This window comes from Hordeum vulgare, chromosome 7H (assembly GCF_904849725.1).
Source record: "Hordeum vulgare subsp. vulgare chromosome 7H, MorexV3_pseudomolecules_assembly, whole genome shotgun sequence".
Classification (NCBI taxonomy): domain Eukaryota; kingdom Viridiplantae; phylum Streptophyta; class Magnoliopsida; order Poales; family Poaceae; genus Hordeum; species Hordeum vulgare.
This window is the reverse complement of record NC_058524.1, coordinates 5,320,266-5,333,862: the sequence shown is the minus strand read 5'-3', so window position 1 is coordinate 5,333,862 and position 13,597 is coordinate 5,320,266. Positions and strand designations below refer to the sequence as shown.

General features: G+C 40.0%; 1 protein-coding gene across 3 annotated transcripts; it reads right to left on the bottom strand.

Annotated features, from left to right (window-relative positions):
• Positions 1 to 3,745: 3,745 nt before the first annotated feature.
• On the bottom strand, positions 3,746 to 13,004 carry LOC123408826 (alpha-dioxygenase 1-like). Of its 3 annotated transcripts, none has more exons than XM_045101866.1 (11): positions 12,899 to 13,004; positions 9,635 to 9,726; positions 8,090 to 8,350; positions 7,378 to 7,527; positions 6,777 to 6,910; positions 6,394 to 6,607; positions 6,082 to 6,227; positions 5,685 to 5,912; positions 5,118 to 5,320; positions 4,384 to 4,627; positions 3,746 to 4,081 (listed from the first exon to the last, which is right to left on the bottom strand). In XM_045101866.1, the coding sequence occupies exons 2-11, from the start codon at positions 9,722 to 9,724 to the stop codon at positions 3,898 to 3,900; spliced, it is 1,854 nt and encodes a 617-aa protein (XP_044957801.1). In that variant the 5' UTR covers positions 9,725 to 9,726; positions 12,899 to 13,004; the 3' UTR covers positions 3,746 to 3,897. The 3 variants fall into 3 exon arrangements, with proteins under 3 accessions (XP_044957801.1, XP_044957802.1, XP_044957805.1); XM_045101867.1 differs by having other exon boundaries at positions 12,895 to 12,977; XM_045101870.1 differs by lacking the exon at positions 12,899 to 13,004 and adding an exon at positions 12,572 to 12,665.
• Between the last annotated feature and the right edge of the window lie 593 nt (positions 13,005 to 13,597).

Here is a 13,597-nt window from a genome sequence, read left to right as displayed (position 1 = left end):
TCTCCATGATGAGGAGGGAGTAGTTCTCCCTCGGGGCTGAGGGTATGTACCAGTCGCTATCTGTTTGATCTCTCTCTCTCTCTCTCTCTCTCTCTCTCGTGTTCTTGAGATGTCTTGATCTCGATGTACCGCGGGCTTTGCTACTATAGTTGGATCTTATGATGTTCTTCCCCCTCTCCCTTCTTTTAATGAATTGAGTTTTCCCTTTGGAGTTATCTTATCGGATTGAGTCTTTAAGAACACTTGATGTATGTCATGCACGTGTCTATCTGTGGTGACAATGGGATATTCATGTGAGTACTTTATGTATGTTTTGGTGATCAACTTGCGGGTTTCGTGACATTGGGAACCTATGCATATGGGTTGGCACACGTTTTGACTCTCCGGTATAAACTTCGGGGCACTCTTTGAAGTTCTATGTGTTGGTTGAATAGATGATTCTGAGATTGTGTGATGCATATCGTATAATCATGCCCACGGATACTTGAGGTGATAATGGAGTATCTAGGTGACATTAGGGTTTTGGTTGATGTGTGTCTTAAGGTGTTATTCTAGTACAAACTCTATGATGGATCGAACGGAAAGAATAACTTCGTGTTATTTTACTACGGACTCTTGAATAGATTGATCAGAAAGAATAACTTTGTGGTGGTTTCGTACCCGACAATAATCTCTTCGTTTGTTCTCTGCTATTAGTGACTTTGGAGTGACTCTTTGTTGCATGTCGAGGGCTAGTTATATGATCCAATTATGTTATCATTGTTGAGAGAACTTCACTAGTGAAAGTATGAACCCTAGACCTTGTTTCCACGCTTTGCAATACCGTTCGTGCTCACTTTTTTTATTAGTTACCTTGCTGTTTTTTAATTTCAGATTACAAAAACCTATATCCACCATCCATATTGCACTTGTATCACCATCTCTTCGCCGAACTAGTGCACCTATACAATTTATCATTATATTGGGTGTGTTGGGGACACAAGAGACTCTTTGTTATTTGGTTGCAGGGTTGCTTGAGAGAGACCATCTTCATCCTACGCCTCCCGCGGATTGATAAACCTTAGGTCACCCACTTGAGGGAAAATTGCTACTGTCCTACAAACCTCTGCACTTGGAGGCCCAACAACGTCTACAAGGAGAAGGTTGCGTGTAGACATCAATGATCTCATGGTCATAGGTATGTATACTTGACATGCATAAAACAATAGCAACGAAATTACATGATCACATGCTACGTTTATAGTTTGGGTCTTGTCCATCACATCATTCTCCTAATGATGTGATCCCATTATCAAGCGACAACACTTGTCGATGGTTAGGAAACCTTAACCATCTTTGATAAACGAGCCAGTCAACTAGAGGCTTACTAGGGACACTGTGTTGTGTATATAGCCACACATGTATCTGAATTTCCAATCAATACAATTCTAGCATGGATAATAAACGATTATCATGAATAAGGAAATATAATGATAATCAATTTATTATTGCCTCTAGGGCATATTTCCAACATCAGTAATCATGGAAATCGCTTTGGGACTCCAAAACAGTGAGTAACAGTCCATGAAAGGTGCCAGAATCGACCAAAATTGTGAGTGTTGACAACGAACACGTAAAGGCACCCCGGGGATCGTTAATCGTGGAAATCGCTCTCGGACCCTAAAACGGTGAGTAATAGACCATGAAAGAGCCCACACGTACAAAACTAGAATTGTTAATGAACGACACGAAAACGCACCCCGGGGTTTGTCAATCGTAGAAATCGCCTCGGGACCCAGAATCGGACAAAATTGAGATTATTGACGACGAACACACAAACGCACCCTGGGGATCGTCAATCATGAAAATCGCCCTGGGACCCCAAAATGGCGAGTAATAGTCCATGAAAGAGCCCAGAATCAAAACAAACTAGGACTATTGATGAACGAGACATAAACGCACCTCGGGATTCGTCAATCATGGAAATCGCTCCGGGACCCAAGACAGTGAGCAATAGTCCATGAAATGGACCAGAATCGGCCAAAATTGCAAGTGTTGATGACCGACACGTAAACGGACCTCGAGGTTCGTCAATCGTGGAAATCTCTGCGGTACCTAAAAATTGAGTAATAGTCCAAGAAATGGGCCAGAATCGACCCAAACAGCATTTGTTGATGACCGAGAGGTAAGCGCACCTTGGGGTTCAACAACCATGGAAATCGCTCTAGGACTCCAAAACGGTGAGTAATAGTCCATGAAACGGGCCAGAATCGGCTAAAATTGTGAGTGTTGATAATGGACACGTAAACCCACCTTGGCGTTCAACAACCATGGAAATCGCTTCGGGACACCAAACGGTGAGTAATAGTCCACGAAACGGGCCAGAACCGGCCAAAACCGCGAGTGTTGATGACCGACACGTAAATACACCCCGGGGTTTGTCAATCGTGGAAATCACTCCAGATCCCAAAACACTGAGTAATAGTTCACGAAACGGGCCAGAATCGGCCAAAACTGCAAGTGTTGATGACCAACACGTAAGGGCACCGTGGGGTTCAACAACTATGGAAATCGCTTCGGGACCCCAAAACGGTGAGTAGTAGTCCACGAAACGGATCATAATTGGCCAAAACTGTGAGTGTTGACGACGGACATGTAAACGCACCTCGGGGATCGTCAATCGTGGAAACGCTCTAGGACCCCAAAACGGTGTGTAATAGTGCACGAAATGGACCAGAATCGGCAAAAATTATGAGTGTTGATGACGGACTCGTAAAAGCACCGTAGGGTTCGTCAATCATGGAAATCACTTCGGTATCCCAAAACTAAGTAATAGTCCAAGAAACGGGCCAGAATTGGCCCAAACTGCGAGTCTTGACGACTAACACGTAAGCACACCTTCAGGTTCGACAACCATGGAAATCGCTTTGGGACCCCCAAACGGTGAGTAATAGTTCATGAAAGAGCCTAGAATCGGACAAAACTAGGATTATTGATGAACGATACATAAACGCACCCCGGGGTTCGTCAATCATGAAAATCCCTCAAGGACCCCAAATTAGTGAGTAATGGTCCCTGAAAGGGGCCACAATAGGCCAAAACTGCGAGTGTTGATGACCGAAGCATAAACGCACCACGGTGTTCGTCAATCGTGTAAATCACTCCGGGACCTCAAAACTGAGTAATAGTCCAAGAAACGGGCGAGAATCGTCCAAACTGTGATTGTTGATGACTGCCATGTAAGCGCACCTTGGGGTTCAACAACCATGAAAATCACTTTGGGATCCCAAAACGGTGAGTAGTAGTCCACGAAACGAGCCAGAATCGACCATAATTGTTAGTGTTGACGACGAACACGTAAATGCACCTGGGGCTCGTTAACCGTAGAAACCGTTTGTGTATGATTAATAGTGTATTAGTGTCTTATTTTCTGGTTAGAGAGGAAGAATTAGGGCGTGTCAATGGATTGGGCCAAATAGACAATATATCATCAATTTTTTTAGGCATACATTAGAGATTTATTTTATTATTTTACAGAAAAATATGATGATCAAGCCTAGTATTTTCTTAATTGGTATACATAGATGTACAAGTATACATTGTAACCAAAACCAAAAGAAAGAAAAGAAAGATGTAACCAAAGAGAAGAATGAAGGAAGATGTTATATGGTCTCTTCCTACTTATTTTCCAGCCATATTTAATTACAATGAACAAATAATAATTTAAAATTAAAAAATTAAAAAAATAAGCATACAACTTGTGTCATGCAATAATGAATCCTGTTACATATATTACACTGACATATTTAAGTATATTTATTTATACTGAACAAACACCATAATTTTGTAAACAAATAATACTTCATCGAACTTGCCAAATTGCATGCAGTACATATGGCAGGGGCTTTTATTTTTGCACTAGTAGTCTGCATCCCACACAGAGAAAGCACTAGAGGACTTCATCCAGTTGGCAGTAATTTTAGGGTAGTGCCGGTTGATCACATCTCGCAGGCCTTCAGTTGTTTTGACCCATTGCATCCCCTTCTTGGTGTATGTTTTCTCATTGAAATTGCTTGTAAGAAATCGATCTGCTTCGAGCCTCCTGTTTATAGAGATGTGTTAAATTAATATTCATATCTCAACTGAGTAGTTATCATCTCAAATTAGTACTTCCACATTAGACTTCATTTTTCTTGGTAACATTTAGGATCTACCAGTAAAGTACCCATAATGGTCACATCATTATGTCTTCTTGCCTATTTGAACTTCAGTTTTTCTAAATTTTGAATCAGTGAAAATTAGCTTAAACCACATTCTCAGTTGTTTCCTAATACATTTAACAAGGTCTTAAATCAAATTTGGTACTTTGTCTAGCATTCAATATCAGTTAAAACTAAATATCACCTTGATGCCATTAAAATGAAAATGTTGAATGCTGTTTCGCTTATGGCAAATCCCTTGATTTTTTTCTCTGCCAGAAGACCAACAAGAAGATCCAATTTCTCTACATCATCTCCATATATTGCTCTTATGGCTTCAATTGCATCATTATCACTTGTCAGATCCTCCCAACATTTTATTGGAATCAGAAATAGTCTCCTCCTGAACTCATTGTACCTCGGTACACTTCTCTCCCTGTCTCGGTATACTTTAATTTGGAGGAAAATAAAATAACATTAGTCTAAGTGTAATCATTATCAAAGGCATTAGACACAGTAATCCTATTTATTTAACTTCAAGAGTACATTTTTTGCTTAACATTGTTGTTTATACTAGTATGCAGCAATGTCCTCGTTTTTTAAATAAATGGTAGTTGTGATTGATTAGAGAGTGGTGCTAAGGTTACAAGATACAAACATGATATATGTCTTGGTAAGAGAATCTTGTATTTTCAATCTGGTTAGTACAACAATAGTTTGGGAATTCTAGAAAATTGAAAAGTATGTTGTGATAAATTTCAACATAGTAGTTAAGGTTACAAAATACTTGTTCTAGTACTTAATTTTTTTGCCAGTACGAGTTATTTTAAATATTTTTATGCATTGGGTTATTCTTGGTGGACCCTTGTACCAATTTGAGATGGTGCAAAATCACGATTCTCTACTGATAGTGGTATAAATTGAGTCCAAATTTCATACCTTCTAGGGCAGCAAGGTCGATTCTGTCAGATCGATTGGTACCATCCAAATTTTGTGGTATAAGGTCCCTGAAGAAACTTGGGTAGTTCCATAGTTCAAGTGCACCACAAGCTTGATATCCCATTGATAATGTTTGTTTTTCAAACCCTATTTTTGATAGCTGATCTTCCCCCTTCAAACCAACCAACTCTCCAATATCGATGCTACATTTTGACACAAGAAAGAAATGGTGTCAGTGTTTATGTAAATTATACTAAAAATATGCTAACCGAGCAGAAAACTTATTGTGGTCAAGATTATATATTCTACTTTTTATTGTATAGTTAAGAAGCTAAAAACATAATAAATCTAGTTGTTTGTGTCGAGTTCAGTGTCTAAAGTCAGGTTCAGTAATCCATGATGTAAGAGTCGATATCTAATAGAAGAATGTCTTAACTTTTTTTCCTCATTTCTTTATAATCTGTATCACTCTTTTTCTGTCTGATCTAATGAAAGTTGTTAGTTTGCATTCCATCTTCTACATAAAAACTGAGAGGAATGGATGCCAAACATAAATTGTGTACTCACTCTTCCAGGTATGGTGGGGGATTATTTGCACCGGGTTGCCCGGTCGGATCCCTGAGCTTGAGAGTGCTTGGTACTAAGGGATGCATTCTGTAAACACTGGTAAACTCTTCAGTCAAAGAATAAGGTACGCCATGGTTGATCGGCTTCTTCAATCCCACAAGCCCACCTAATGCCGTTCCTCCTATGTGACCAAATGTATCTTTTATTTTCTTACCCAATAATCCATACCTTCATAGACGAATCAGAATATCAGGTAAATTGTACACATTCTCACTAATTTAATTAATTTGAATTTTCAGATGTAAATAAAATTTCCACTTGGAAAAGTAATACCATCATCAATGGTTATTTTATTTCTTTCGGCAAATATGATAAAATGAGATAAATATATCCTCACCAATTTGCGCGCATTCCAGCTCTCATGGTTTTAGTCTTGAGAAGCTCGACAGTCCAATCAATAGTGTGAATCTTTGCAATGACAGCAGAAGTGACCAATTTGGCATACCGAAATAATTCTTCATCTGATAGCTTGGGATGTTCTTCCTGAGATTAAAACAAAATTTGTAATTTTTTCTTCATATTTTTAGCATAAAGAAAACAAATTAATATCTTTGTAAATAACAGCTTTATCGGTACGGTGGCAAGAAGTCAAGAACAACAAATTCCTCCAAAAAACTAAACAAATAGATAATAGTGATGCTTCTCTTACCTTTATTGCATCACAAACTGCATTGTGTTCCTTAACAAAAAGAGCTTGTAAGATTGAAATCCCAACCCAACCGTTACGAACGTCGCCCGATAATGGCACACCATTCTCCTCATGCAAAAGAAGACCGTCATCTCCGATCACTAGTTTTCCATCAACATAAGTCCTGATCTTTTTTTCCTGTTTTTCATTATTACCATATACTGCACTCCCATCCCTTGGTACATACAAACATAGAAATTGCAAAACATTACGACATTTTATGTGCAAATATGCATTGATTTATAATATTCATCGATCGTCTCTATTTTTTATGTTCATTCTTTGTGTTTAATAGAAATTTGTGATAAAGATCTTAACTTGAGAAAATCTTAAGCATTACTCACCACCAAGCTGTGCGAACATTGCGGTAACCAGTCTTTATTCCACCAGAATTTGTAGGCTGTTCTTTTGTGGCGTAGAACTTGAACGATTTGAGGGGGCACTTATTGGCCACTTCTTTTGGAGCTGTGATTTCAATCTGGAAGAAACCAAGAAAATTGAATTATATATCAACTAACAATTAGAGGTGGCAGAACCTGACCCAGCCCGAGAAACCTGCTCGACTCGACTCGAATCCGACCCGACATTTTCCAAAAAGTCAAACTGACCTAACCTGAACCAACCCGACCAGATCCAAAACTGACCCGATCCAAGATTAAATAGCATCTAATCCAACTCAAATCAACATACGATAAAAAAAGTTGATATTGAAATTGCTTCGACCTGACCCGTCCATCACCCAACCCGACCTGACTCGACCCGAGATATTCTCGAAGGCCAAACTAACCCAACAAGTCCAACTCGAACCCGAACCCGACCCGCCTGCCCTATTTACCACATGTAACTACAATATATATTTCAAATTCTCAATGAAAGATAAATTTCTATTTTTAAGACTTCAACAAATTAAGGCTATCAAATTAAGGAATTAAATCAAGCATGCACCTGTTTGGTATCCTCCATATGATCCATCCAGTCATGAACCATGAACTGTATCCATGCAGCTGCTAGTATATTGAATTGTTTCCCTGTGTCCTTGTATTCTCTCCTAGCTAACAGCTTTGTCGCCACAACAAATGGATCTGGGCTCATCAACTGCATTGATAAACAACAGTTAATTATTTTATGCATAATCTCATGATTCAAAAGTATACCTCGAATTTCCATCTGTTAACAGTATGATATAATTAAAAGAAAATGGTTGTATTTTTAAATTAACAAGCACACGTTAGCTCTTATTTTTAATACTCACAAAACTCGCATAATTTTTTTGTGTGTTTTATTAGTTTGAAGTCAAAGTGTCAAACTAAAATTAAAGAAGAAATAAAAATAAAACACTTTTTTGGTGATATTTACTCCTTTAATTGGCTTCTTAGACTTTAATTTCAGGTTTATTCTTCATTAACTAAATTCAATATGTATAGTATCTAATTTTCAAGTGAACAAAATAATAGGAATGCAAATTGAAATCAGCAGAAAAGAAGAGCACATCTAAAGCATGCATATATATACAACAAGAATTACCAAAATAAAAGGGAAATAAGTGCTTAACTAATTTACATTAAGTTATTAACTTGTATTGTTAGATCTTAATTAGAAATTTGGAATTTTGTAAGAAAATTACTAGAATTTTTGTAAATAGTGTATAATTAAGTACCTCATCCTGTTGATCAACTGGCTTCATGTTTCTCCCAAAAAAGGTGTATTGGCTACCAGCCTCAGCATTATCGGGGTTGTTATACTTGCCATCTCCGGTGCGGTACGGGAACTCCTTGGGATCAAACGGAGCACCATGAGAACTCCCAACAGCTAGCAGGTTGTATTTTTCAAGGAGTGTCCGGCGGGTGTTCAGGTAGAGTAAACCGATCGGAACAGGCATTTTGTGCCATAGGTTTCTCTTGTCAAATGCATGAATGAACTACATGAAATTAAGAAAAATTAATACATTGGAAATTTAATTAGGTATGCATATGAAAATTAAATACTTCAACTAATGAGGAATATCAATTGAATAGTTAATAAGGTGGTACACAAGCATCATAAAGCTTATGTATATATGCGTCCTTCTAATGGCCATATTTATGAACATGATTTGTTAGTTACCACCATATGCATGGAAATATAATACATATTGGCACGCATACTCATTTGAAAATATACTTCATTATAACAGATTTCCCTAATTGGTGCATCAAACTTAATTTTGCGCAATTTTTGAGATATGAAAATGAATATAAATATAGAAACTCTATTCATCACCCAGGGTGCAGAATAAATTATTCATCACTCGAGGTAATTTTACGACCATTTCATAAATAAATTAAATTTGAAATGCAAATAGATACATTTATATTGATTAACTACGGAAAAGTTTCCATAAGAAAACAAAAATATAGATCATAAGACCAGAAAAAACGCATTTTATGTATAATTTACACTATGTTTTTATTTTTGTAATTTTACGTGACATAAAATATTTTTTACGGTGACTATGTATTTTTTTATTGTCTCTTTTTACGTATGAGATAAGATTAAAATTTAAGAAACGTAAAATTACGGTGTATTAATGTGAAGATAGAGGGGGGTGAAGAATAACTATTCCTCACCCAGGGTGACGAATAACGCAACCCTATATATATATATATATATATATATATATATATATATATATATATATATATATATATATATATATTAAAATAACTATTCCTCACCCTATATATATTAAAATGAATAGATACTAATTTAGAAAAGATCAAACAATTAAAATGCGGCATCAATAGCTCAAAATATAATTCAACCTTTAGTTGCATTAGAATTGATGCACACACACACACGTATATATGTAAGATCAAATAAAGAAAGTTTTACAAATTTTATTTATGATAGATTATTCTAGTATAAAAATAACTTCATAAATGCCAAGATGTAACTAGTAATTATGTGCTCATCTATATATGTATGCATCCTCTCTAATTAACACCCTTATCTTGCTATAAAATAAAACGTGGAACACATCAATAACATGCATACTGTTTAATTTTCATACATAACATAATATTTATGATCATACATTAATATATAACCACTACCTGATATTCTGAAGGAATATGTATGTATGTATGTAACTGTATGCAGTATGTACATCAAATAAATACTTGATATATAAATTACTCTTAAACATTAATTAATTTAAACGTACTAGAAAGCCAATCTTGTCACCGAAAGACATCTTAGAGAAAACATCACGGAGGTCCGGATGAACACGAGGCTTGAAGAGACCTGAACCCATGGCTACATGCAAACAAATTAAATGAATGTATGATCTTGAATATGAGGACTTACGAAGAAGTAACAATAATATATTCTTTGGAAGTTACAACAATCAGTAAGGTGTAGTACTATATTTATAATAGAAAAGGCATGCAGATCAACCCGTTCTCACTATGTTCTGATATTCAGGCCCTGTTTAGTTCGCAAAGTTTTTCCATCGCTACAGTGATTCCGAATGTTTGGACAATAGTTAGGAGTATTAAATGTGGATTACTGACAAAACCCATTCCATAACCCCGGGGTGCTTTTGCGAGACCTTTCTAATGAGCCTAACTAGCCCTTGATTAGACAATGTGATGCTACAGCAAACAGTCTTTATTGACGAATTAATTAGGCTTGATAGAAAGGTCTCGCGATTTGCATTCCATCCGTGTAATTTGTTTTAGAATTACATCATGTTAGTCCTCCTAAATAGCATCCGAAAAAGTGCTACTGTGAACTTTGCAAACAAAGTTTGCAATCTAAACACAGCCTCAAAGACACGTGCATGATTGATTTGCTGCGTACTATATAGGCCCTGTGTTGGATCCTAGGGTTAGAGTTAGATTGGGTTAGAGTTGAACTATCTAACCCTCAAAAATCCAAACAGGTAGGGTTAGATTGGGTTAGATGCATCTAACCCATCCAAAAACTCTAACCCATCCAAGAGGTGTTTTTTTGGGTTAGAGTTAGGTGGGGACAAAAAAAAATCACTTGCTACTGCGTCCAGCCCGCACCAGATCCCACCAACCCCCCGTCCCTCCCGTCGCCCTCACTCCTCACCATCCCAGCCGCCGGCCGCTGCGCCCTGCCGCGGCCTGCCCCGCCCCGCCCTGCCGTCGGGCCGCCCCGCCCCGCCCCGCCGCGCCCCGCCGCCGGGCCGCCCCGCCCTGCCCTACCGCCGGGCCGCCCCGCCGCGCCCCGCCGCGCCCTGCCGCCGGGCCGCCGCGCCCCGCCCCGCCGCGCCCTGCCGCCGGGCCGCCCCGCCGCGCCCCGCCCTGCCCCGCCGCGCCCTGTCGCGGCCCGCTCCGCCGCGCCCCGCCGCGCCCTGCAGGCCACACAACGATCGGCCACACCAAATCTGACAGTGAATATGAACAAAAGTAATCAAATGATTGAGAAAGGGCATTTATTGTCAATCTAACCCTCTCATCCAAACACCTCTTGGGTTAGAGTTAGTTCAGGGTTAGTTAAGGGTTAGAATCTAACTCTAACCTCTAACCCGGTTAGAGTATCCAAACAGGACCATAGGCATTTAAATAAAAAAAATAAGATATGATGTCTAGGTATAGCTGCTCAGAACCGATAATTTTATGGGAGCTGATACAGTGATACCGTTGTACTCCCTCTAACCCTAAATGATTGGTTTCCGTGCCACAAGTTTGACCGATATTTGTATCTCCGAATAAATTTATTAAAAACCTAGATTCAAATATCTATCTAGTGATGTTAATTTTCAAAAATGCACTTGGCGAAAATCATGTTTTTAAGTTTTAAAAAATTCTGAAAAAAATCACACACGTTCATACAGATGTATAATACATGTGTGTGAAATCTGACGATGAAATACATTATAGTTAGAGCTAAAAAAAAGACAAAATCATGTTTTTTGGAAGGGTGAATAGTACATTCACTGTTCACTAAAAAATGGAGGAATTTGTCTTTTTTGTAACGTGTATGATTGTTTTCAGAATTTTTTGAAACTTAAAAAGATGATTTTTGAATTTTTCAATAAAACAAGCTCCATGGAGCTCGTCCTCCAAAACGCCCCACCCTGTTTATTATGCAGCGAAAATTGTTTATTATGCATGTAAAACCAATTTGTCGAGCTTAATTAAGAGCATTAAACAACTTGCATACTAAGCATTTTTGCCTGCATAAAAAGACATCTAGTAACATGCACTTTACAACTAATACAATGCATGCTAAATAAATTTGGGTGCATAATAAATAGTTTGACCAAGTAAAAAAAGGTCGGTAGGTACAGCTTTCCTGATTGTTTTGACCAAGTAAATATTTTGAGCTCAAAACCAATGGCGAAAGTAAAACCATGGGAGAGCAACGTTGCAATCTGGGTTGCAATGTTGCAACCCACCCGTGTGCTTCTTATATCTTAACTTATCCTACATCTGGGCATGGACAGCACGGCCCGGCGACCGGCCTGAAAACCCGGGTCAGGCCGGGTCGGGTTTTGTATTTGGGCCGAGCTCGGGCTTCAAAATCAGGCCCGGAAAGTAGTCTGGGCCGGGCTCGGACTTACAAAAAAGGCGATATACACGGAGGCCCCGCTCGACCCGGTAGTCACGTTTTAAGTCCATTCGAACCGGGCTCGGGCCTGCATTTGCGTTTTTTGATCGGGCTGGACCGAGCTAGGGCTTGTGATTTTCAGTTTAGGCTTTATAAAGCCTAGCCCGAAGCCCGGCCCGGCCAGGCCTTCATCCTATCCTTATCCTCAACTCTCTCTCTCTATATCTCTCGTCACTCGTCCGTCCTTCATCCTATTCTTATCCTCAACTCTCTCTCTCTCTCTGGTCGAGCACCTCCGGTCCCTGGCCAAGCTCATTCGGAGCATGGAGGATGCCATGACCACCTCCCTCTCCCTTGCGCGCAGAGCTGCGGTAATTGATGTGGTTGCCATGAATGTGGTGCGTCATAGATGTGGTTGCCATGCATGCATGCCAAGAGGCAATACACACTGGCCTTTGGGAGCCCAAGGAAGAAGTACGTACGGGTAGGCTTGGTTTGCTGTCGCTGCCCTCAAAAATGAAGGATGGGCAGGCCGGCCAAAGCATGCCGAATAAAAATTGACCCGTATGCAAACACGAACCTTGTGTCTGTTCAACGGCCAAATTTCGGTTTATGGCTGTCGCAGACACTCATCCAAACACGCCCTACATTAACAGTTCGTCCATCAAAAAGACGGGAAAGTGACTGGAGAATGATGAATGGAATAGCACATATATAATGGAATCGATTGCATGCAAAAATCAGAAGAAGAATTGCAGCAGTTTCTATCTATGGTGGTCCGGCTGCTTGTCCATGCATCTCCTCGTTCGCTCTACGGGCACCTTTGACTGGTTCTATATATGCCACCATTGGAAACAAGAATTCAAGAAACGATGTGAACAGAAGAGCAAGGCTACTACTTACCTACCTCTGGTGGAAGGAAAACCTGGAGATGGAGATGGAGATGTGCTGAGCTCTCAGAACTCCCGGCACGGCTGAAGATAAGATGCTCAACCCATGCTTGGGTGCACGCCGCTATATATCGATCGATTCAAGGTTGGCTGGACACGTACGACTCCAATATTAATATTGATGAAAAAGAAGAAACAGTTAATGTGACACGTGAGAGAGTCGTGTGCAGAACCGAGCTTCACGTGTGACACGAGGGGCGACGATGCGATGGCCCCCGCCGCCGGCCCCCTGCCAGAGACGTGTTGGCGGCCGGTTCTGGGAGTTGGCGAGGCCGAGGAGAGTAAAGTGCAAAAAAACTATCATCCGCAACCGTGTCCAGTAGCTACCACTTTACGATTTACGCGAAAAACTATTAAAATTTTGCTAATCCGTTTCTAAAAACTACTAAGATTTGTAACTGCCGTTTTAGTTCGTTTAATCGTTTTTCTGGCAAACCGGACCCACATGTCAGGTCGTTAACGGTGCGTGTTGGGCAACTGGGCTGACCGAAGCGGCGGCTGGGCCAGTCCAGCTAGCGGTCAAGGCCGGATGGCGGGATCGATCTAGGACCAGATCGAGCGTGGGGGGCGGCGGCTCGTCACGGCGGCCTACGGCGGCACACCGGCGACGGAAGGTGCCGGAGGGGTCGGCCGAAGGCGCAGGCCGGGGCGAGGGC